Below are 26,941 nucleotides of genomic sequence, written 5' to 3'. Positions count from 1 at the left end.
ATCTGTGTTCATACAATCTTTTTTTTACATGATAATCTGCTCAGTGCCTTGCGTTTCCTAAAGTCCTTATACTTCATCTGAACATTTTCCCCCTTCAATGTGTCATGCATTGATATCATTCTATCTTAATCACTTATATTAACATTTAAATTACTATTTCATACATCCTATTTTTTCTATTTACAATTATATACATGCTGTACATAGTATGCTCATTCTAATTGGCATATTTCGTTGACATTTCTTTATGGTTTAACATTGTGCATATTATCTGTGTTCATACAATCGTTTTTTTACACGATAATCTGCTCAGTGCTTAGTGTTTCCTTAAGTCCTTATACTTCATCTGAGCATTTTTTTTCAATGTGTCATACTTTGATATCATTCTATCTTAAGCAAGCACTTATATTAATATTTAAATTACTATTTCATACATCCTATTTTACATCTATTTACAATTATATACAGGGTGTTCGGGATAAATTTGACATATTTATAATTAATTATATTTTTCCGTAAGTTACATGTATTAACACACACTTCTCTTCATTTAAAAGTTTGGACCCTTCTTCATTCATATACAAGATGTCAGAAAGGATGGATAGCTGGAACCCACCTGAATCATGGAAGAGAATAACTTGTATCATGATGATTCGTGCCCGCCATCAAAATAAGGATATTACGACTGCTGCCCAATGCTCCCTGAATACAGTAAAATCAATCAGGCATGAACTAGAGACTTGCAATGGTGACTACGAGGATGTAGCAAGAAGAAAGATCCCTAGCAGACGATCTGATTGCGTTCGTACAGCAGAATTCCTCGCAAATCTGCAGGAACAGGTGTTGAAGAACCCTGGCATTGGAATTCGGGCTTTGTTCTTGGAGTTGCTAACTGTAGTCAAGCCCTGGATAACAAGGGTAGCCAATGGTAGGCCGTATGTATGGCAGCAGGATTCGGCCCCTTGCCACACCTCTGGGAAAAGTCAAAAATGGTTGTCTGAAAATTTCTACGACTTCACCAGTCCAAATGTTTGGCCTCCAAACTCCCCAGACCTTAACCCCATGGATTATTTTGTATGGGGCGCAGTTGAAAAAGACACCAATCGCACTTCCAGTAATACAAAAGCCCAGTTCATGGATAAAATTAAAACAGTTTTTGCGGCCCTTCCCAGGGAGACTGTAGCATCAGCTTTTTCGAGGTTCCGAAGCAGAATTGAAGCTGTGATCGATGCTAATGGTGGTTATTTTGAGTAAATCTTGTTGATAGTATTGTAATTAACTCTGCCTGTAATGCTTTTTTGTCAATTCATTAAATTTAATAGATACAAAGAAGATTTTCTTTTTCCTTACGAAACTGTCAAATTTATCCCGAACACCCTGTACATGCTGTACAATAGTATTCTCATTCTAATTGGCATTTTTCTTTGACATTTCTTTATGGTTTCACATTGTGTATATTATCTGTGTTTATGCAGTCTTTTTTTTTTTTTTTTTGCATGATAATCTGCTCAGTGCTTTCTGTTTCCTATAGTCCTTATGCTTCATCTGAGCTTTTGATTTTTTTTTTTTAAATTTAGTATGTCATACATTCTATCATTCTGTCTGAATTATTGTTGTCATTTTATCTTAAGCACTCATATTAACATTTAGATTACTATTTCATAAATCCTATTTGTTTCTATATGTAGTTACATTTAACTGTTTTCTGGTAGTATTTTATGTCTTCCTTCTTGGGTTTGTGCTATATTTTTTTTTTGTCGTCTTAGGAAACACTTCTTAAATAATTTCTTCTCTAATAAACCTGTGTAATGTTTGTTTTTAAAATATAAAGGTTTGGTTCATACATTATGAACTTATCGTAGAACTTTAAGTGCTATTTACATATATCATATTTAAACAAATGCATATAATTACTTTACATATACATCATTAAAATGTGGTCAAGCATTATATATATTGTCATTGTATATATATATAATGCTCTTCCATTATATATATTGTCATTGACATTTTTGAAACATAAAACTAAACTACAACCTCCATAATTGACCATTATTATACACAAAGCTACAACCAATTATAGTATAAAGCAATTAATATACAGGTGATTATACAGCTTAATGAGAAAGTATATTATATGTGTTTCTTTTGCTTACGTATATTTATTTTATTTCTTCGCGTTCTATAGGAAGTTTTGTATGGTTTTGTTTTAAGTTTTGTATTTATGGTGGGGCTTTTATTTCTAAGATCTGCAGTTGTTCTTCGAATTCTGAGATGAGACCTATTTGCCGCCATTGGTGTTTGGTTATTTTGTTTCTGTTTATGGTATCTGTGATTGTCTCTTCTAATATGTTGTTTATTTTTCTGAGTATGTCTGGTCCTGTTTCCCTTCCGTAAATTTTGTCGCATCTGTATGGCCATATCGAGTACATGGTTGTTATGGTGATGATTGCCTTAGTTGTGTTAATGGTACCTTCGTTTAACCAGAATAATGTGTGTTCTGTTATGGATTATTTGTGTTTTATGAGTGTTTGAACGGTGTTCCATATTCGGGAGGTGTGTGGGCAATACATCATTAAGTGATAAAGTGTTTCTGGTTGGGGGGGAAACTGACATGTTGCGGGGTTTGAAGCTGGATCCCTTTCGCTGTGCACCATATTTTTGTGGGCAAACAAGCGTGGTGTACTTTGTAGTAGAAGGTTTTTAATTTGGGGTTTATGGGCAGACTGAAAGCTTTTTTAAGTGCGTTTGATAGTCTTAATATGCCTCTTTCAATCTCCCGGTGTTGTGGTGGGGGTATAACTGTGCGCGTGAGTTTGATGTGTGCAGCTTTAGGTCTCATCTTCAAAAATTCGTTTATTCCTATGTATTTATTAATAAAGTTGTAACCTTCCGCGATCTCGTGGAACATTTTTGGTGTTTTACCACTCGAATGCGGAAGGGAACATATTACTTTGTCGGGCATTATCTTCTGCGTATAGTATATATGCGTTCCACGCTTTTTCCTCTGTGTAAGCTCTCTCCATGATTTTCGCTCTCACACTTAGAGTTTTTAGGTGGACGTTTATTAAACCGTGTCCTCCAGCCTCAATGTCGTGGAATATTGTGGATCTTCTGATGGGCTCGTATCGGGATCCCCAGATGAATTTTGCGCACTCTCTGTGTATTCTGTATACTCTTTACCATTGTAGTTGATGTTGTTTATGAGGTACCATATCTTTGAGAGTAAGTATTGATTGCAAATTTTAGCTTTACTTCGTAGGATACTTGTCTATGTCTCATCTGTGTAATCTTATTGGTTATTTTTGTATGTGCAAGCTCCCATTGTGTGTTGTGTTGATTTGTTCCCCTATGATGATCCTCAGAAGTGGTAAATGGTCGTTTATTTTTATGCCGTTCGGCATGTGTGGCCTGTTTGCCCACCTGCCGACGAACATCGCATGGCATTTTTGCAAGTTTACTTTAAGTACTGACGCTGTTTAAAAATTTTTAAGTATGTTGTAAGCGAGTGTGAAGGACTCGGGCATTGTTACGGTTAGTGTCACATCGTCGGCGTAAGCGAGCACTTTTGTTTTTCCTTCACCTCCTATGTGAGTGCCCACTATGTTTTGATATTTCTTGTAAAACCGGTTCTAAGGCGAGGCCAAAGAGAATCATGGAGAGGCTGTCTCCCTGTCTGACTGAGCAATTAAGTTTGACCGGTGCAGACAGTTTTTTGTTTATGGTCAGGCGTGACTCTGCTGTGGTGTAGATATTTGAGATCAGATTTTGAAATTTTTTCCCAAACCCTGCGGGAAAAAATGATGACTTCATTTAAGTACTAATGATTTACTGAGTCAAAGGCCTTTTCAATGTCGAGACCAATCAGTAGGCATGGCTGTTGTGTTGCCTGGTAGTGCTCGTATATACATCGAATTTGTAGGATAGTATCCTCTATTTTTCGGCCTTTTATTCCGGAGGTTTGGGATTTGGATATGATCTTGTGTATGTGTGTCTGCACTCTTTCAGAAATAATTTTAGTTAAAATTTTTTGGTCCGTATTGAGGAGTGTGATTCCTCTCCATTGTGTCTCTTCGACATCCACTGAGCTACACAGGCTCGGTAATAGTTGTTTTTTTACAGTATCTTTTATGCTATCCATTCGGCCAGCCAGGAGGACTCAGCCAACAGGCTGAGGATTCGAATGGTACAGTGGGTATGGATGCTTGCAGGCAGCAGATAAATTTCATCACCTGGTATGAGGCTACCATCCCGCTTAATGGGGGAGGGGAGCTGAATACTCGAAAATTCCATGTTTAATCTCAATGGTTTCTTTATTATTTTAGGGGTTTCATGCTCCCCTGGAGGGCACGTCCTGGAGTGGCGGATAGGAGAATGCCTCTCAGATATAAGTGGTAGGAGGAAAATGAAATACCTCCCGTGGACAACAGAAGCGTCTGCTCCATAGTGGGCGACTGCAAACAACGTCTCTTCCCCATGTTAAGGTCGGTCAGATGGATGTCGTTTCGCTAACTGAACACGATTAAACTCTAGTGCAATATGGAAGTGGAAAGGAAAAGTACAATATGCCAGTTCGAACACCGCCCGAATAAACAAAGTTTCGCTTACCCAACTGAGCGATCGGGGTTGGTTGACAAGTTAGCTACCGAAAAAGTGCAATAAAATTAAAACCGACAAGAGGCAGGCCACATGGAATATCCGTACTTTATGGGCTTCTGGAAAGCTGGGCTTACTTTGCTAGACTAACTTTCAAGAAGATGGAGTGATACTGATGTGACATCCTTGGATTAGCGAAGACGCGCTGGACAGAGTCGGAGGAGAGATGAGAAGTGGAAAAATCTTTTCTGGCATTAGTATAAAACATGAGGTAGGAGTTGAATTTCTTCCCAGTAGAAGAGGAAGAGAAGCATTATTAGGATACAGACTACTAAATGAAAATACTAATGGTAAGATTTGCAACAAGACCACTTAACATCACAGCGGTTCAGGTCTGTTCATTCACTTCAGAAAGTACTGAAGAAGAAATATAGTTATTCTATAGCAAGCAACTTGGAAATAACTTCGAAATCAGTACCAGAGAAAGATATACTAATTATTGGATGAGATGGGAATGCTAAGATTGGAAAGGACAATGAAAGATAGGAAAGAATAATGGGTAAATATGAATATTGCGAAAGAGGAGAAATAATGTTTAATTTGCCTTACACAATGACATGTTAATTGCAACACAGAATTCCAACAAAAAGACTGCAGGAAGTGGACACGGCGATTACCGGATGGAAGAACTAAGAACATGCTAGACATGACCCTCAGAAGCAAGAGATGGGTCACATCAGTTTAGCAGTATCGAACACTTTAAGTAGCAGACGTGGAATCGGATCATGGCTTAGTGATTACCAATATCAAGTTGAAAATCAAGCGACCAGTGAAGGCACAGTTTTAAAGAGATACGAGGACACTGAGCGAGGAAATTTCAGGGAAAGGGTATAGGAACATTGTCGTGGAAGAACTGAAATTCAAATACTGTGCTGAAAACCGAAACTTGGTATGGCTACTTCAGGAAGAACTCCACGTCAGCAGAGTTAAAAATAGCTTACTAAGCTTTGGCCTCTCTCGGGCTAATTACAAAATACTCTTTGGGTCCTTGTAAGGCACACTGGCGGCATAGAGAACTTACCAGAGAATGACTTCTCCAATCCCCAGGTGTGGAGTTGGATAGTACAGGATATTGTTTGAGGGACTTATGGTACAACAGGCGGGACCAGAGTATGTAGCACTGTTTGCAAAGGTTTGCAAAGTGAAGTTAGAAAAATAAAATACCCCCCCCCCCCCCCAAATTGCAACCTTTCGTGGATAGGTGCAAATAGGGAGAGATAAGAATATTCAATGATTTCCATTTGGAACAAGATAACTTTAGGAATTCCATCTGTCCCGCACACGTTTTTTGAGCACCGTTCATGCTATGTACTATTGTCATTTGTGCATCTCAATTCGTTCTTGAGGGGAAATAAAAGCAATATGCCATTCACTTTCCCATGATTATCACGTCATTATTTACATTTTTATCATCAGGTTAATTGCTAAAAGACAAATCTCATGGTTTCGGTAATAATTATTACCACACATCAAATACTGAAAAAATGGAGACATGTTTTGATTCCACCAAATTAAATGTCCGTTATAAAGTAAACCCTCTAAATATTCCTGTACACATTATTTGACTTAAATCTCTTTTTGCAGGGTAATGATTTATTGTTCCCCAATTTTACTAATATTCAATTTAAACAATTTTTAAATTGCCTTCAATTGTTTTTATTTGAATGTACAATATGCGTAAAACATTAAAAAATAACAGCCTGCCTTCAAAATTTTAAATCTCTGAACACGTCAGTTGTAACTGGTAATTGTAATTTCTTATGTTGATACATTAATATGTGTAAGGTTTAATTTTTGCTTGAAAACAGTTATTTAGTTCATCATTTCGGAAATTTTGAATTTAATGTCGCTGTAAAGCATGTAAAAAAAAAAACGCTAAATCTAAAAGTCAGTCATTATCTTCTTCCCGCTACTTTAACGGGAAGAAGATAATGACTAACCGCATGGTTAACGAATCATTAACCATGCGGTTAGAAATTTTCTTCCTTTGAAATCCCATGTTTCTCTCCTCATCTATCCGCAAATCTTAATGAAATATACTTGGTTATAAACATATATATAATGTGGTAACAAGTCATTTACTATATTTTGGTAAACTTTGAGAGTATTCACCCATTGAGTTTAGCTAAGGTCGAGCACATTTTTTTGGTTTATGGTGTATATATTTTGTAATGCCTTATTTGAATGCATTGAAGCTTAAGCCAAGATTGCTATTTTATCGAATTATTTTAATTCCTTTGCGATCGGCCCAAAGAATAACTTTGCTTATTCTTACGAACATTGCTGTTTTACATATTTAGCTTTTTCAAAAACCGAGACAGATATGCATCTATCTGGTAGTACGACAGTGTTTTGGCATTGGGAATATATTCATAAATAAAAATGTTGCTTGTTTCTAAACTGTGCCATATGCGTGGGTATACAGTATATGCACCGTCAAAGTATACGAAACGCAAATATTTATGTTAATCAGGCCTAACATCATTCATATAAAATAATTGCCCAGAGATGAATCACAGGTAACATGAAGCTAATGTCTCAAACAAGGCGTCCAAAGGTGTCAAGCCTCCTGGACCACTTACAACAACTATGATAAATACAAAACTTAAAAAGCTTCCTGCCGGCTCGATCGTCGCCTGGGATAACAAGAATCGCATTGCTTGTTTGGGTGGAGGGCAAGCTTCGAAAAATAAGTTACAGTCCCCTAAACAACACTCGCTCAAGATATGTTCCCTAAACATAGGACTATCTAAATCCAAAGCCGAAATCTTTGGCAAAATAGCCAAAGACAAAGCAGTTGACGTCTTGGCTCTGCAGAAAACCCATGTGCCTGACACAGTCCACAATAGACTAAAGATCCGAGGTCTAATTCTCGTGTCTTATAACTGCAATCCCAAGCATGGCCTGGCAACCTACATCCGGCCTCACCTCAACGACATAACTCAATGTCTACTTGATACAGAATACTCCATAGGTATTAAAGTTCCAAATACCACCATCTACAATGTCTACAAACCACCATCGCAATCCTGGCCTGATCAAATGGACCGGCCACCACCTCACCCCCTGCTATCTATGTTGGTGACTTCAGCTCTCATCACACCATGTGAGACTATTCCTCTAACAACCGGGACGGCAATAATCTAGTTAACTGGATGGATACATATAACCTATATTTGGTTTACGATGCCAAGCAGGAGGGCACTCTCCACTCAGCCAGATGGAACAGAACCTACATCCCAGATCTGTGCATAGTCACTAAAGACTCAGAAGACCACCCTCTGCCAACAACTAGAACCAACCTCAACGGATTCCCTAATAGTCAGCATTGTCCTACACTAATAGAGACAAGCACATCAATCCTAGTCATCAGCAGAACACCAATAGCTAGATGGAACCTTCGCAGGTCAAACTGGAATGCATTTCAGAAACAAATCGAGCAAACCATTAGAACAGTTCCACCGACCCCTAATTGCTATTCAAGATTTGTCAAACTAATCAAAACTGCTGCCAAAGTCTCTATTCCTAGAGGCTATAGAAAACAATACATCCCATGTGGAATAGAGAAACAGAGAAACTTTTAGCCAAATATTAAGAGACTGAAGACCCAACTGTTGCTAAGGAACTCATAACACTGGATAAAAACAGAAAGGCAAGATTAATCTCAACCATCCATGAACTCGATTTCACCACATCTATCCAGAAAAGCTGGTCACTTCTGAGAAAATTAGGTGGACAGAACCAACAACACACAAAACAATAGAGAGAACTCCTGATCAAATTGCTAATCATTTATTGAAGACCTCCAAAATACATTTCAGCTCTATCAGGAAAATTGCTGTGCAGTCTTCCATCAGACATTTCCTGAACTTGTACACCCAGTATCTCGGGAAGAGGTACAGGTAGCCTTAAAACTCACAAGAATGGCAAGGCAGCAGGAATGGATGGTATCCTCCTGAGTTTCTAAAACATCTTGGTCAACAAGGCCAAACATGGCTGGCAGGCCTTTTCTCAGAAATTATAATGACTGCTAAACTACCAAATCTGTGGCGGGAAGCCAAAATAATTGCCATGCCCAAACCAAGGAAAGATCCAAATTATGTGAAAAATCTACGACCTATCTCCTTACTTTGCTCCACCTTTAAGCTCTTTGAAAGAATTCTCCTTAAAAGAATTTCACCACTCATCGAAAGACCCAATTGAATAAGCTGGCTTCAGGCCAGGAAGAATTTGCTGTGACCAGGTCATGGCCCTGGCAAAATAGATTGAAGCAGGCTTCCAGAAGAAACTTAAATCTGGATCCACTTTCATTGACCTAACATCAGCTTATGACATAGTCTCGATCAGGGGCCTCCTCCTAAAGCTAGGAAATATTATAAGGTGCAAAAAAAAAAAAACTTTCCAGCTTTTTGAATCCATTCTCTCCAACAGAAAGATCCTGGTCCATAAAGACACAGAGCCCTGAAGGAGACCGTTGTGAAGCAGGCCCAAATTCCTTCACAACGGTCTCCTTCAGAGCTCTGTGTTATCTCCTTTACTTTTTAACATCTACGTGTACGACTTACCACATACCAGCTCAAGCAAGTATATGTATGTTGATGACCTAGCCATCCTATATCAGTCTACCTCCTTTGCCAACCTGGAATCAACCTTGAATACAGACCTGAACATCCTGGAAGAGTACTTCAAGCAGTGGTACTTGAAGCCAAATCCAACAAAAACTGTGTCCACAGTATTTCACCTGAACAGTGCAGAGGTGAATCGACACCTCAACCTTTGTGTGGAAAAATGGTAACACGAGCCTCACCCGAAATACCTTGGAGTGAGCCTGGACTGAAGCCTAACCTATAAAAGGCACATCACCAACCTATACAGCAAAATTAAAACGAGAAACATCATTTCATGGCTTGCTGGAACAATCTGGAGTTGTGGTGCAGAAGTCCTAAGGTCGTCTGCACTAGCCCTCGCATTCTCTGCAGCAGAATATTGTGCCCCTGTCTGGGAAAGAAGTGCACACACTAACATTATAGACACCCAGCTAAAGTCTACCATGCGCATGGTTATTGGGACAGTCAAGAAGCATCCCTCTCTCCTGTCTGCCTGTCCTATATAACATTGCTCCACCAAACATACGGAGAAGACAAGCCTCGATTAAAGAATTTAATAAAGCAATGAGCAACCCACTCCTGTCCCTGCACCATACTCTCATAAATCCACCTAGTTTTCGCCTAAAATCTAGAAAGCCTCTCTGGTCCATGGACGAACTCTCTTCAGCTGCCCTGCCATCAACACCTGACATGTGGAGAGAATACTGGTCCAATAATCTCCCAACAAATGACTTCCTGGTAGAAGCTGGGTTTGCTCTTCCTAGGAATATTTGGATCAGAACTAACTAGGGCAGATGTGGCTACCTACTACATAAATGGGGGCTGTTAGACTACCCTTATTGTGATTGTTCTGCCATGGCTCAGACAATTACTCATATTGTGTACGACTGCCCAAGGCGCTAATTTCACGGTAGTAGTCTACAAGGTGATGGATGAGGCCTTGTATTGGCTTTCCAGACTGGACATTGACTTGTAGTTGATATGGTGGTTATGGAGGAAACAGAAGATCAAGGTCCCGTTTCACCACGAAGACGTTACTTGTAGTCACTCTCATATTTCTCGTCGAAGTATCAACAGAACTCCTCCTCATGCTAGAAGATGGTGATGCAACGTGAAATGGGTTTTCTCTAATGGATCAAGATTTTCACACAAGTCACAACTGCTCTCTAATAAAATCTCAGATACAGCTATATTTGTGTTGTGATGTGTTGAGAGAACATGCAGTCTTGTCATATTTGGTACAGTGGGATGATAATTTTCTCTGGCTTGATTATAACAAATTATTTTTGCTTTTTTAAAAAAAAGGAAGACTTGGAAAGCAGTTTGTGTCTTTTATGTAACGAACTTTTCCATGTTAAGATTTTCATTATTTGTTTCTGGATATTGTGATTGTATATTTCACTTGCCAGTTTCACAAAGCCATATGCATAAATAAATTGCTGCGAAGAGAAATAACCATTGCAAAACTGGAGAGAGGAGGGGGAGTAGAGAGGGAGACCTGTGCATTTTTATCTGTCGAAGGACGAGAGATTTCTATATGTTCCATTGATCCATAGATAACAATTTATGTATTTGTATAACTTTAGGAGAGAGAGTTTTCATTCAACGAATACTTTTAAAAGTATTAATTGAATATGTGAAAACATGTAGGACACAAAATGATTTTTTTCCTTTTTAATAAACAGGATATCTGTACGTCAGTGTAATTTTCATATAAATCAAAAATATGAAAAAAAAAAAACAAAACAAAACAGAAAGTTACCATTTTTCTTATTGCATTAATTTTACCTGTCTATTGTATCAACTGGCCTTCCAGATCCTCCAAGTCCACACCAATTCCCATAATCTACAAACTCGAATGGTTCAATGCCTGTTTCTGATTTTACCATCTTGGCTAGTTCTATAATGTTCCTTTTTGCTCTTTCTAAACTTGTACTACCTGTCAGTTAAAATAAAATGGTAATTTCGATCACTTCTGAATTTTCTATGTTATTAGTACTTACGTTTATTAATAAGAATTGAAATAACTATTACTTAACATGGGGAGCCTCTCTGAGCTAGACCATTGCATGTAACACTAGTCAGTGATTGGAATTTGTTCCAGCATACTTTGTGTGGGCATCTTTTTTTGAACAAAACTTCTCTCACAAGGGAAGCATCAACGTTATCAAGGCAGCTTCCGTAGTTGGCTGCCTTGATAACGTTGATTCAAGAATGTATGTAGAGAGGGGGGGGGGGTGGTACATAGCATATAAATAACAATAAACTACAAAAATAAATACAAATCAAGTTTGATGTTACGCAAACATTCAAACACTATCTTAATACACGTTAATTTAACTATTACTAATTTCTGTGGTCTTTCCATCTGTTGAATAGTGAAACACTATTCTTAATTCTGCCATAGGCCTAAGGTGGATGACCAGACTGAGTTTAAATTTAAGCGATCATTGTATTAAGAGATCTATAGATTTGTTTTTCTTCACTAGAACTGTTTCAGGAAATAAAAAAATAAAGGTCGACATTTGACCAGTTATAATAAAGGGAGGTTCTAACAAACATCCGTATTTGCCCTCGTTATGATCTATTCCAACCTCACTGGCTTTGGCAATCCAGTGAATACTAGATTAAACTAGTGCAACTTCCAAGTAGGAGATGCTTCCCCCCCCCCCCCCACATACCATTTTATACCTTTACGAGGTAAAAATCTCCCGACGTTTATCTAGTTATATCTCTTAAAAAATTTAGGCATGATATGAACAATTATAATTGAAAAGTTAAATCTTTCCCTGCATTGAAAACTCGGCAGAAGTAGTCTGTGATGACTTCCTCCTCTTTTTAGGTAACTGTAAATTCCTTATGAACCTTTTCGTCCATTAGTGACTGTGAGTAGAACTTCAGGAAATAATTTGATAAGTTTCCCCCTGAGGTTTGAAATCAGTAAATGTTATCATTGTTATAGGAATTAGTTATTTATTAACTTTTAATACCCAGTTTCACATGTGAAGTTATATTTAAAAAAATCTTTAACACTGATAATTTAGTAATCTTATTTTAAAATTTTCTGAATTAATCAAACATATCAAATTAATTCGAAGCGCAAAGTTTCAGAAGTCCGTATTAATCTAACATTTTTTTAAAATGAATTTTTGTTTCGGTATTAGGCATGCCAGGGAGATGCTTTGAAGTTGTATTTATACAACAGACTGTGAGAGGTGTGTGTGTGTGGGGAGTGATTGTATGGCTTTACAGGGAGAGATACAGGAAAGTAAGCGACTACCGAACTTCTGCTGTGAAAGTAGACGTGTTTTTTTTTAACTCTCTAGGAGTAGCAATATGAAAAAAATATTGTATACAGCACAGCAAAATGGGAGTGTAGAGAAACTAAAAAAAGTGTGGGAATGGATGTAGAGTGACAAGAAAAGAAAGATTGATTAGATTTATTATTTACATTTGACCTCCATGGAGTCAGAGACTCATCGTGAGAGGTACTCAATATTGCATACAATGCTCATCCAACCGCATCTTAAACTGATTCAATATGTCCACAACACACTCAGGCAATGCATTCCACTCACCAACCACCGTCCATGAAAAATCTCTTCCATGTCTACCTGTTAACATCCTCTTACCAACTTATATGTCTCAATCACATTCCCCCCTCCTATTTACGAGGCTCTGCAACTTACATTCTCTCAATCTGACCTCGTACTCCACATTTCAAAAACCACTGTATCTTGTGAATCTTCTGCACCCTTTCCAAGATATCCTCGTCACCATGAAAACCTGGCGACCAAATCTGTGCACAATAATCCATATGAGGCCTGATTAAGGCGTTATACAATGGAATCATAACCTCTATTTCTGCATGTCAGGGTTCTCCGCATCATTGCCATTATTCGATGTGATGTCTTCACAACTTGTGCAATGTAGCCTCTGAATTTCAGGTTCTTGTCCACCATCACTCCTAGATCTCTCATCTCCTCTACTTCCGTTAGCTTCCCCACCAAGTGTATACTTTGCATTCCATCATTGCTTACCAGATCTCAAAACCTTACACTTGGCAACATTGAACTGACAGTTCCACTTACTTGCCCATTCATGCAATCTATTCAAGTCCTCTTGTAAGGCATTAACATCAGCCCGACTGTGCATTGCTCTCACCAGTTTTGCATCATCCGCAAACAGATGGATATCACTAGTTAAACCCAACCCAATATCATTAACATACAAATTTAATAACAATGGCCCCAAAACTGACCCCTGTGGCACACCACTGGTGACCTTTCTCTTTTGAGATACTTCCCCCCCCCCCCCCCATATACAACTTTGTGATACCTATTTGACAGCCAGTCACTGATCCAACACAAAATTCTGTTATCCAATCCCATCTGCTTCAATTTATTTAAGAGCTTGTCATGTGGCAGTCTATCAAAAGCTTTTGTAAAATCCAAGTACACCACTGTATATGCATCTCCTTTGTCCGAGGTATTTGTCACCTTGTTATAGACATAAGCTAGTGAAATATGATCTCCCCTTAACAAACCCATGCTGATAACCACAGAGAATACTGCTATTATCAACCCATTTCTGTATCCTACTTCTCGCCAATCTCTCCAGAACCTTCACCACAACTCCAGATATGCAAACCGGCCTATAATTTGAAGCTAACAGCCTTATCACAGCCTTTATGCAGTGGAACAATTTTACCCTCCTTCCCCTCCCTTGGAACCTCTGCTGTTGCAAAACTTATTAAACAGGCATGCCAACGCAACTGCCAGTCCCCTGGAAGATTCCCTTAAGATGCGTGGTGTTATATCATCAAATCATATCACCTTATTAACATCAAGGTTATTTATTTGTTCAAATACTTCCTGCTCACTCACAATTAAGCTATCCTCTCCTACGTCCTCTACAATTAAGTTCCTCATGATTCCACCCTGATCAGGATAAAACACACTTATAAATTGATCACCTCAACAATGACTTCTGCAGCAGTTACCATTCTACCACTTTTATCCCTTAACTTCATCTTTCCATGGTCATTCTAACTTCTACTTGCCACATATCTAAAAAATTCACTAGGGTTTTTCTTAGCCTGATTTGCCAGTTTCTGCTCATACTCTATTTTTGTTTTCCTTACTAACTGAGTCGCTCTCTTGGCTTGTTCTTTATGTTCTTCATGTGACTGATTACCATTATTCATCTTGTACTTCCTCTAAAGTACTTTCTTTTTCCAGATTTCATGCTTAATCTCCACATTCATTCATTTTACACCAACCTTATTCAGCCCTTTCGCCTTTGGGATACATTCGTACATTGATGCTGTTATGTATTCTTTGTAAGTATGCAGCATTTATTTCCTTACCGCTCAACTCCTCGTTCCATGTTATAGCTCGAAGTTGTGTCCTAAGCTTGTCATAATCACCAGCATTATAATCCCACATATATCCTTTCCTTGCATATGACTAGCCACAACAGAGGTGATTACTTCATGATCACTTTCACCAACTGCAGGAAAATGTGAAACCCCTCTAACAATTACATCCTCTGATGAAATGATCAGATCTAGAACTCTTGATCCTCGCGTCCCTTTTTATGTGCTGTCTGAGATCGTTATCTCTCAAGAACTCAAGAGATTTTGAGAGATTTAGTTTGGTTAAAAATATTCCCCCCCCCCCACACACACACGCCCGTCCCTACGCCTACGCAAAGAACATTTATACCAGATTTTTCAAACCAAAAATCTGGTATAAATGTTCTTCGCGTAGGTATAAATTTTTCAAACCAAAAATCTGGTATAAATCCGGTGTCATACAAGGCAGAGAACACTCTAAAATAGAAAAACAGAACCATTTGCTAGATAAGGAAACGCTTTTTAGATAATATCAAATTCAAAAATAAAATAAATAGGGATAAAAAACCACTTTTGATATAAATTTTGTCATACTATCACTGATCCACACAATATAAAACATTAATAAAGACAGCACAAGGTTTGACATCCGTCAAATTTTTACTTTTAATCTTCAATATCGCACGGTTCCATCTGTATAATAAAATAAATGCTGTAGAATATTCCCGTCCTTCTTTTCCTCCTTAAAACCACGCTCTGATTCACTAATTTATAATATTTTAAATGTTTAACACTTTCATTGCCAAGCTGAAAATTGGAATTTCGTGCGGTGGGCAAATTTTTTTTATTTTTTATTTAGTTAGCGACGTCCACGCGATAACGCGTGATCGGCCGTTTGGTGAGAACGTGCATCACGCGATAACGCTTGATTGGCAATGAACATGTTAAACCATCAAATATTCTTACGGAAAATTTTCAGTCCTCTTTGAGTATATCAATCTACTTAGCATTTTATTTTTTCACATTAATATAAATTCCAGTTATACTATGTGATATCGCAATAATTAAAAATGGTTACGTTATATTCTGTAAATTTTTCTGTTACACTTCTGTGTCATCACAAGTGACACTTAATATGATGTCATTAGTAGTTTTATTTCTTAATTACCTCGGAATCAAACTTGATATTTGCTGTCTGTTAATTTGTAAACAGGCATTCCTGTCGATATTCAAATTGCTCAGGTATTTCTTCACTAGGAACCTAGACATTTTCCTTGGAGTTTCGAAATATGTTTTACCTATCAGTGAACAAACACTTATAAAAGGTTCACAACCACGAAAATATTAAAACAAAATAGCACTAAAAATCTATTTAAAATAAATGGAGCTTAACATTTTAGTCATTGAAACCAACATATTACTCCATGCTAACACAGCCATAGTAATACTAAAAAGCCAACACCAGGAACCTGGTGCCAAGAAACAAACATAAGCTACCAAATACCACTGTCCTCAAAATGAAAATAAAAAAAATCAATGAATAACATAGTCCATCTTATAAATTAATAAATCCAGTTGTTAATTATATAAATACACACACCTAACGAAAAACACTATATGATCCCTAGAAAAACAGACTTATTAAAATCAAAAACTACCACTTCAAACATTACTACTAAGAACTACTTAAGACATTACACTGACATCACAAAAAAAAAATTATAATAATAAAACCACCATTCCAAACAAACAAAAAAAGAAAGAAAGAAAGAAACATTATTTAAATTAAGGGGATATTAAATCCCACATTGTTTTAAAACCGAATAAGAAACTCAAAGATTGGAATCAGAGAGTTTCATGCCGAATATAGTAAACTATAAAGTACCGGCGATCACTAGCGTGAACTAATGCAAGTGACCCTAGTACGTAGTACAATACCGGACAACTCGTAGCAAAGGTGGTAAAGTTCTGATCGCTATTCTTAGGTATTTTCCATAATGTAAAAACACATTTCCTAGGATATGCTGTTATTACATTATGGTGGGAGGTCACTACCCAGACCGGCCGAAATGAAGCTTATTAGCTCTTTATATTTAAGTAAAGAAAGAAACTTTGGTAAACATAATGAGTGCCCAAATAACATTACTTCCAGTGAATTTAACCACGTGATACATAGAGCACATGATTTTGTTGATATTACGGTTATCGGTTAGCAGTAGTTGTAAACTAAAACTGTAAGATATTTTCATCTGAGTGTAAGATCCAGCCAGCCTCGTGGTCTTACTTGCTTGGGCAATAATTTAAACAACCCAGTCCACTCCTCTTCTCATAACTTTAAACCTTTCGAAATTTCTTTCCTATTCACTTTCGCCTGCTGGCATTGTAAACCATTAAATTCAAGGTAAGATCTCTTTGTATTCCTTTTATTAATGGTTCTTGGCTTGCCGCTCTGTGATAGTAGCCAATGCTAACTCCCAAATAGCACAGTATGTGTCCAAAAATAAAGTTATATAAAAAAAGCTATTTCATGTTAACAGCATGTGTCCTTTCATAGTACTGTGTTTATGACATTTTTATTTATACTTCTACATAAAGTTAAAAAAAAAAAAAAAAAAAAAAGTAATTTTTGTAGCGTTAACTCCGATACTGAAGTCGTGATAGTCGCTTAGTATGTTCTTCCATTCGTATGCGCGATTACCCCTTCATTCCATTTCTCGCACTAGATTTCTTATGTGACTGTAGTTTTATAGAACACTGCTAATAAATATTGACTTATGGCATCCTTCGGATATTAGTAGTTGGTATTGACAGCTAAAATTTGAATGCGAGTATTTCAATTGAGCGAAATATGAGTGAAGTTATCATATGACAACGCTGAAGGTTCCGTGTCAGAAATAGAACTTCTTATTTTCCTCGTCTAGTAAAAACGTAAACTAGCTTGAAATCACACGCACCCAGACAAGGTGGTGTTAAAAGTACCCAGCGTACCTATTTACAACTTATTTGTCATCATTAGTTCTTGTTATTTTATGTGTACACTTTATGCATAAAATTCTTTTATTTACTTATCTGCAAGATCGAGAAATTTTATTAGTGGACACTTTTTCTTATCCCTACTCCTAATAACGGAGTTGAAAACTTTGCGCTTTCGAAATAGTAAACTGAATCATTTGCTTTCATACTTTTTTACAGAAGATCTGAATCGTTCTAAATTTATGTCGGTTATTTTAAAGTGCAAGAATTACTTTTTTTGGTTTTCAAAAGATGCGCTTTATATCCACTGAATGGACAAATTATAAATGTCATTTAGTTATTACAGCAATTAAATACTATTCTTTTCTTTTCTCACGTGTGTTATTATCCTTTTGGGTTCTCACATTACTGGGAACTAAAAGGACTGACCACCAATGGCAGTATCCATCTCGTTAACTCCAAATAATTATTTTGCTTAATATTTCACATTAATAAATACAATGTCTTTCTGTGCAACCATATTTAAAGCCATTTGATTGAAGTTATAACATTATAACATTTATCGTTGTAGATTAGCGCTGTTAGTAATTTAAATTATTGCTTTTTTATTACCAATATATTCATAAACGATATTACAATGTTAAAAAACGTTTAATTTTCTTGACCAAAAAGCTCTGGAAAAACTTTTTATTTGACTTTCTTAAGAAAATCAACTCTCTACACCACACAATCAAATTCACTCTAGAACTTGAAGAAGATAACCAATTATCATTTCTGGACACTTTAATCAAGAAGCTTCCGAATGGTGGTATCAACCTCTCAGTTTACCGCAAACCTACCAATACAGGACGTTATTTACATTTCACTTCCTCACACCACATTTCTCAGAAACTTAGTATTGTACACATGTTGAAGAACCGTGCCTCTTTCCTTACAACAGATCAACAAGACCTCCAGGAAGAACTATCCCCGATATCCACCAACCTTACCATGAATGGATTTCCCTCGAAGACTCGTCCACAAGATACTTTTCTCTGAACCCCGACAAAGACAAGATGATGTACGTTATATTTCTACTATCGTCATTCCATACTTAGGGACAGTTTCCAATAAGATTGCTAGACTCCTTAGACCACATAAAATAAGAGTGGCCTTTAAACCCACAGAAACGATTAGACAATTCTTAAGATCTCCAAAAGATAGCCATCCTTTCTCCAAATATGCTGGAGTTTATAACATACCCTGCTCGTGCGGCTTGAATTACATCGGCCAAACTTCAAGGAGCCTTGAAATTAGGCAAAAAGAACATATAGGTGTTCTTTTTCTGGGTAAAAAATTGGGGTTAGCGTTTCATTTCTCAAGAACGAACCATACCATAGAGTGGGATAGAAGCACAATTCCTTACATGGAGGAGGACTTCCTCTCCCGAATTTTTAAGGAGGCCACAACAGTTGCCCGCTGTACACAAAACCTTAACAGGAACCAAGGACTAATCTTGCCCGTGATCTGGAAGACCCTTATCAGATCCTTCAACTCGCCAGAACTGAATTATAGTGCCAACTATAGAACGTTCCTAAATAACAAGTGAGATCATCCACGCTCTATGAATGTATTGGACGCGCTCTGTTCTTTGTTTAATATAATTGGAATCGGTTGATTTTCGTTTGTAACAGTTTTTTACGCTCTATGAATGTATTGTACGCGCTCTGTTATTTGTTTAATATAATTGGAATCGGTTGATTTTAGTTTGTAACAGTTTTTTACTTTTTAGTGCCTTACATCAGTTATGTACCTTGAAGATGCCAACAGACTTAGTTGGTATAACTTAGTTGTTTATTATATACACTTGATCAATATAATCCCAATAAAAAGTTTTTCCAGATATTACAATGTGTTCGCTGTTCTCCATTGATTGCATGATATAGAGGGATAATGTAAAGGATGCAAATGTTTTATATTCTTAAATTTTGCTGTAATGCATAATTTAAAACAATTTATAATGTGTAATGAAATACTGTAGTTAATCGATAAAAATAGGAAGTCTTGATAGGAAGAAAAATTTACTGATACTAAGAGTTCATTTGAAAATTCACTGCCAAAAGATGTGCTTACGAGCATCACTGATTATTATCATAATAGGCTAGTTTCGAATTCAATCTAGGACGGGAAGAATGAAACGCCCTTTTATTAGGACGTTACATCTGAAAGTGAGTTAACCAGGTGCAAGTGGAGGTGGGTTTCCTCATTTAAACTAAATTTCTTCTTCTTACTTGATAATCACACACCTGTCGGAGATCACACACGTAGTTGACAGACAAAACGCGTGGCGCTGGTTGTCTCATCGTGTAATATAAACCAACCAAACGATTAATTACTTATTTGATTGGCTAGCGAAATAGTGTCGTTTAACTGTATCATATAGTTTTCAATATTCATTACTAGCTTATAAAAAAAATTAGTTTGGTGCTTTGGGGGTAAAGGTGCGATAGAGATACATGCAAACATCGTAATAGAAGATCCAGACAACATGATTCTTCGCCAGAAAGGCTTGGATTTATTCATGCAGAAATGACGATAATAATTTTAAATTTGCCTCCAGTTGCATTTTGGTATCAGTATAACTGCATCAGGCTAATTATTCATTATATCGCAATAAATGTAAAACGGAAATATTATATTGATAACGGGAAGCTTTAAATGATTCACTGAAATAACCACATTGAACCTTGTGTGTGTGTGTGCGCGCCTGCACGTTGGAGGGGGGGGGGCTACTAAACCGTACTAGACTGGTTATCACGCAACATGCATCGTAAAAGAAATACGTGATTGTGTTCCCTGGCTGTTTTGTTTGATTTCCGGTTCTGCAACAAACCTGAGTCTTCATGAGGTTAAAGCCTCATTTTTGTACAAGGCCGTCTACCTCACTTTCAATTGTACAGTACTATATAATAGTTTTTCGCATTCTGGACGTAGTTCGAACCCAAATGTTGCATCATTTTTGCGGCTGAGATTGAGAAATAACGGAGTTTTTTTGCTTTTGCAGACCGGATACAGTTTCGAACCTCATTGTGATGGTATTTAGATGACAGTTGATTTTTAATTTTAGACAGTTTTGCTTATTGAACGTCGGAAGAGTAAACTGTCCTGATTCTCCAACCTTAACCCATCCACTGCACTTAATAAGCAGAGTAGACACCGAGAGATTAAAATCATCTGCCAACCAAAAACATTAACAAATAACTATGCTGCAGCTGGTTTCGAAACTACAGTTTGACTTTAAACGAAATATTCACTGGACCATTTAAGTTAATGAATCTGGTCTCATTAGTCGAGTGGATAGAGTCTTTATGCTTATTCCCCAAAAGATGAAAAATATTGAACCCTGCTTCCCGGAATTCGAATTTGTATTCCTGAAAGACTCCATATCGTACCGTTACTTAAGTAAAGGTACTAATATTAGAACTCATCAACCTTTCTTTGGCGGGATTCGAATAAGAAATATTAAATAACGAATATCACTAATTTAATATTGCAAAGTCACAAAAATTACGCTACATGTATACAATTAACACCCATAATTAGCGCATCCCCTTCCTTCGTCCACCCGAACGCCCATATAAAATATTTTCTACAGATTACATGAATTAGGCTTTCTGATGTATGAGACCAACACTCAACAAATGCTGATAAGCGTAATGAGCATGACACCTCTTCACCGGACTCAACTATTTATCGGTATATGTGAAAAACAGTTACTTTGGTAAATCATATGTTGCTGTAAAATCGTAGGAAAATAGAATAGGCTCTTCCTTGCTCCTCCCCCACCCGAGTCGAGTACTTATTTGCCGGAAATAATGCAACATCCTCCATTCTAAAAAAAATTCTGTAGTTTCAAAATTAACTGTTTAAAAATCAGATGCCTTTTTTGCTTATATTGAAAAGTGTTTAAAATATCTCTTTTTTTTATCACAAAAGGCTAATTTGTTCAATATTGCAAAGTTTTTTGAAGATTGATCTGAACTGGTATTTTATTTTGCTCCGAAGATTGCCAATTAATTACAGCTAGAGATGATTTCATATCTGCGAAAGTGAAGCATAAACTAGCATAAATGAAGAATAACCTCTTTCTCAGTTGGATAGATCTGGTTCTGCTACTAGGAACATTTCATAGGCTGTTTCAAAATGGAAGTAAGTTGAAGTCGATGGGTTTTCCTCGTAGAAATGTAGATTCCCATCCCCCCCCCTTGCAGAATAATCAAACAGATACAGATCGTACGCAACAGTTAGTTAAGGGCATTCTATATTTACATCTTCACGATAAATGAGGGGAAAAATCCATTTGTCAGTGAATGGAAAGTCATTTTAATAGGTATTCAAGACAACTTGATTGTAACAGTATAAAGTATATATTATAGTATAAAGAGTATAAGCACGATTGCATTGTCTTCTATTGGTAAAAAGCTCTGTTTTTTAATAGACTAAGACACTGTGTTGCAACAATAGTCTCAACTTGTACTATCAGGTTGCACACGGCCGTATGCTTCCTCTACAAACATATGTTACATTTTCAAGAATGAAAGTACATGAGCCATTTCTTGCTGGTCGTTCAACTATTGAATGCAGTAGAGATGAAAATAGAAACTAGGAATAACCATGTTCCTTTCGAAATTTTTAGTTTTTCTGATCTAGAGGGGGACAGAAAGACCAAATGAAATGGGGATCGTATAGCACTCGGTGTGTGTTGAATCTCTAATATAAAAATAAATAACATGGGGGAGTGTTTATACATAAATAAAAAAAAAGATTATTATTAGTGAAATTTATAACAAAAAGATAATAGAAGTAGTTTGAGTAAACATATAAAGTTTATGAAGAGAATTGCCTGTTACATATTGGTTTTACATGAGTTAGTGGTAATCTTCGCTATGACTGACCGACAACAGGTCATATGGTTTTGAGATTACTTACCTCTGGGTGATTCAGTATTCTACTCAGGAAACATAAAAAAACTAGCCTCGAAACATATTTTATATTGTTTTACTTTAGTATAAACTAGTTTTTGAATAATTTTTCGGTGTTCTAATTATTACTCGTACGTTCAGAATATTTTGACTTTTCTCTTGTGATACAGCAACAGAGTTCAAGTGCTTAATGAGAGAGAGTGCAAGTAATGTTCGGCAGTAGAAATGGGAAAACAACAAAAACGTAAAAAAAAAATTATAATTTTGATCCATCAGCAAGTGACAAGTTTATTTTCTCACCGTTTAACCGCAAATATTTAATTTCATTATCACTCAATGAATAAAATAGTGCCACGAGGCAAAGCGTCTTTAAGAAATAGTTTTGGAGCAGCAACCTGAACACTAAATTTGAGGATTGCTCTGGGTAAGCATTGTATATCTATTGTTGCTATTTCTATCTTGAGATCGAAACTAGTTTCCATCATGATTCTAGTTTAATTTCAAAGATTTCTTCCCGAATGTAAGTGAGTGGATATTATTTGAAAACTTTTGTCTACCATTCCTGATCACGTTAGTTCTGAAAGCAAGGTTTGAATTCTTTATATTAAACATTTTTAACGGTTTGTACCCTTTAGTAGTGAATGGTTTTTCTTCTCCAGTAATATACCTAAATTAAAACATCCGAGTCTTTGATCATTCGTCGGTGGACGTATAGCTTCTATTCCGAATCCTTTTGCATCATTCATAATATTAACTATACGTTTATCCTAATTCTGTGCTGTACCAATGTAACGGGTGGTGATCCACTCGAGATATACATTATTAATCAGCATTTCCTTTATTAATGCAGTAGTGTCGTCGAAGTGTCAACCATTTACATTTCATGAATGCAGATATCTACAGTACTTCAAACAGTCAACTGTTGTAATCAACTGTTTCCTGTCAACTGCTACCTCGTGGCTTTCTGCCACGAGGTAGCAGGTGACAGGAAAAATCTCCTGGTGTGTTTATAATTATCCCTGAGGCAGGTAATGCCGAAAGGTGTCATCATATTATATTTGTTTGCTTGCCAAGTTTTTATTTTAAAAAATTATGCGACTCCTACTTACGAAATGTAGACCCATTATAAGTTGGTACCCTGAATGGACAAAAGGTTTATTATTATTATTGTTATTTGATTTTCTTTATTTGAATTTTTTTTCCAAATTTTACATAATCCAGAAACCCAGCTCTAGACTAAACACGGATGCTTTTTAAGCCACTTCATGTTTCCAATAAGCTGGGTGGTGGTCTCACACCGTATGATGAAATTCATCTCTTAATTAAACTTCGTAAACATTCATGCTTTTCAACGGTATTTGAACTCACAGCCTCTTGGGGGAAAAATCTGTATTCAATCCGGATAAGTTAGCCTTATCTGAAAAAAAATCGTAGGAATTCCATCCGTCATACTTAGAATTAATCTAAATCTTTTCCTGTTAGCGTTACCCAGCACTGTAAAAGAAAAGCTAAAATTATAGACCACGATTTCATTACTTTTGTGTTTTTACATACAGACTTAGTCATAGAATGAAAAACAGTAATTTAATTGGAAGGTGATAAAACGAAGCTGAAGTAGAGTTGAAGTTGCCAATTTCAGTTACATTTTAAAAACTTGTATTTTAGTAGGATTACTCATATGAACATATTAAACATCTTTCAGCTACTGTCTGCATTCAGAAGTGTATAAATTCCTAACAAAGTGTCATAAAGTAATTTGTTGAGAAAGATTAATGCAGATTAATTTCAGCAACTCTGTATTAGAATATCTGTCTGCTCATGAGAAAGAATTAAAAAAAAATAATGGCTTAAGGTATTTTGAAAAGGACATTTGAGCAGTGCCTACAATGATTTTGAAATAGGTACATGGTGTTCAAGACTACAGTAAGACTTCTTTGACTACGTAAAGAAAAGCCTGATCAACAAAGAATTTGAATCTAAGAGCAAATAATTAAAATATCGGACTTTTTTTTATTATTCCAGTTCCTCAGGGTTACTTCGCTGAGAATTGTTCACTGTAAAAAATCATTTAGAATCCTAAAAGAATTTTGTAAAGCAAATGCAAAAGAATTTTGTAAAGCAAATGCAAAAGCAGTCAAAATTCGAACTCCGGCATGCAAATCCTAAATATTTCGTTTCCCCTTGTAATTACGTATTCCTATGTGAGGCAACCAGCTGTAGTTTCCCGGCTTGCTAACATTTGATATTTCCCTAGTTTCACTGCTCATCAACTCTCCTCACTAAAGTTTCAGTAATGTTTTAGGTTTGGCTCATGGACCTGATAAATTGTTAAAGACGATCCAAGCAGTCGGATTGTCTTTTAGATAAATTCAGGTCTTAACCAACATAGTTTAATTCCTTCTTTTCATTCATATGAAATTTGTTGACTACTACTACACTAGTCTGGTGACGATGGCTTCGTTTTTATCCACGCTGGAAGCAAGATGTTCATCCGTTAATACTAAAATACCTTGGAGTGATAGTGGAGCAGGTGCTAGATCTAGAGAATGAGGCGCTGGTTTTATAACAGATTCGAAGTTGGCATAGGGTGTCAAATGTGTATTTTCCCATGAAAGCATGCATTAATTCGCGAGTATTTATCGGGTTCTGCTTTTCTTTTTCATCTTTTTTTTTATTATTTTTTATTTATTTTTTATTTACATTTTTTTATTATTTACTAATTCTTGCTGAAGTATTTAAAAAACACTCCGAAAAACCTACACATCTGTTAAAAACACATTAAGAAAAAATATTGTTGCCCGTTGTACATAAACGTGAGTGCCTTGCTGTTTATAGGGCTTAGGTTGTTTGTACGATTTTGCTCCAAACTGTTTCTTTGATCCATTAACATAATTACAGTCTCTCTTCCAGCAACGTTGTTCAATTGGGATTCCTCTGAGCGCTTCCATCTGTATTGCATAATTTCTTAGTATAGAAGTTAGCTGCCGATTTCAATTTTCACTAGGCCTACGCATCTTTTTGCGTAATTTTGATAAAATTTCATCCGACTTATGAGTATCATAACTGTTACACAATAAGTTGGTCTTACAGGCTTTCCCTGCTATCGTTGTAAACGGAACATATTTCCTGTTTATATATATACTAATTTTTAGATTTATGATAACTGCCATTCATTTTCTCTGCAGAAGATGTGATATTTCTGCTTAACCCTTACAGCCAAAGCTTGTTTGGCTATTTGTGAATATCAGTGACCTTACGACAGGTGATTTTCATCACCCTATGCGAGACCATCATCGAACGTATAGAAGACCTGAAATTACTCTTGAAACTTTTGCATATTTGATTTCTCGATTAACTAACCTTTCATTCATAGATTTAAAACCTTTCCTTGGTATGATTGACATAAATATATTCTTCGTCATATATTAGTGATTAGTAAAGAAACTAACCTCTAATAATGCAGTTGCACTTTCGTATTATATGGCATTTACATCAATCTTATTCCAGTGTTAACATTTTGTGAGAGAGAATCTCATTCACGCTGCTCAAAAATCTGCCTCGCGATCTAGAAACCTAAACTGTTGCAGATCACTAAAACACGAATTATGGAAGATGAACGACATAATTAATAAAGCAAGATCATCCACGCGACATAAAAACACAGAACGTACAGTAACCAAGCCAACACTATCCAATAAAGCACAAAACAACATAAATGCTGTGTATAGATATTAAATGGATAAGATAAAATAAAAATATAAAATAATGGATAAATGCTGTGTGTTAATTTCGCTCTCTCCGTAAAGGCTTGTACTAGCTTCGAAGCCGGTTGATTACATCTCCTGCTCATCTTTTCACTCCTCATTTATCTTCATAAGATTGCTTTCGTCTGTATTTTGTAAAGTGAAATACCATTCGTAATTTATTAAACAGTTCTAATATGTTAGTACTAATTGTACAATTTCCCATACAAATGTTAAAATAATTGCAATATCTCAAATTATTGCACATCTGTATGTGCTATCCTGCAAGTCATATTAATATCCTTTAGTACACGCTGCTCAATTAGTAACTATTCTCGAAGACTAATGAAACTTATATTTATTATTGAAAATGGTTTCATTTCCCCCAAATAATATTTGTATACGTTAGCCTGTAGTTTATCCGATTAAAGTACAAGACGTAATCCCCTCCCCATGTTATCCTGTTCCACATTAAATGGTGATCATTTCATTTTTAAAATACTAACCTCTTGAAATCTGAGGTATCATTAAGATATCACTATCAAGAAAAACACATCAGTAATACTTTTCTTATTTCTTGCGTGTATTCTTCCATGTGTATACACGTTTTGATGTAGAAACATGGTGTTAATAATGACATATGTC

The 26,941-nt window shown here is 36.3% G+C and overlaps 1 protein-coding gene across 1 annotated transcript in view; it reads right to left on the bottom strand.

The window, feature by feature from the left end:
• LOC150103049 (basic phospholipase A2 homolog LmutTX-like) overlaps positions 1–26,941 on the bottom strand; it is a 60,495-nt gene that overhangs the window by 13,155 nt on the left and 20,399 nt on the right. Inside the window, exon 2 of the mRNA XM_090398394.1 lies at positions 11,052–11,202. Within this exon, the coding sequence (XP_090254520.1) occupies positions 11,052–11,202 (151 nt within the window). The remainder of the gene's footprint in view (positions 1–11,051; positions 11,203–26,941) is intronic.

The sequence above is a fragment of the Typopeltis vanoorti genome, chromosome 9, assembly GCF_054136105.1.
Source record: "Typopeltis vanoorti isolate ZY-2024b chromosome 9, IOZ_Tvanoo_1.0, whole genome shotgun sequence".
Classification (NCBI taxonomy): Eukaryota; Metazoa; Arthropoda; class Arachnida; order Uropygi; family Thelyphonidae; genus Typopeltis; species Typopeltis vanoorti.
The sequence above is the reverse complement of the archived record's forward strand: the minus strand, read 5'-3'. Positions and strand labels throughout refer to the sequence as shown.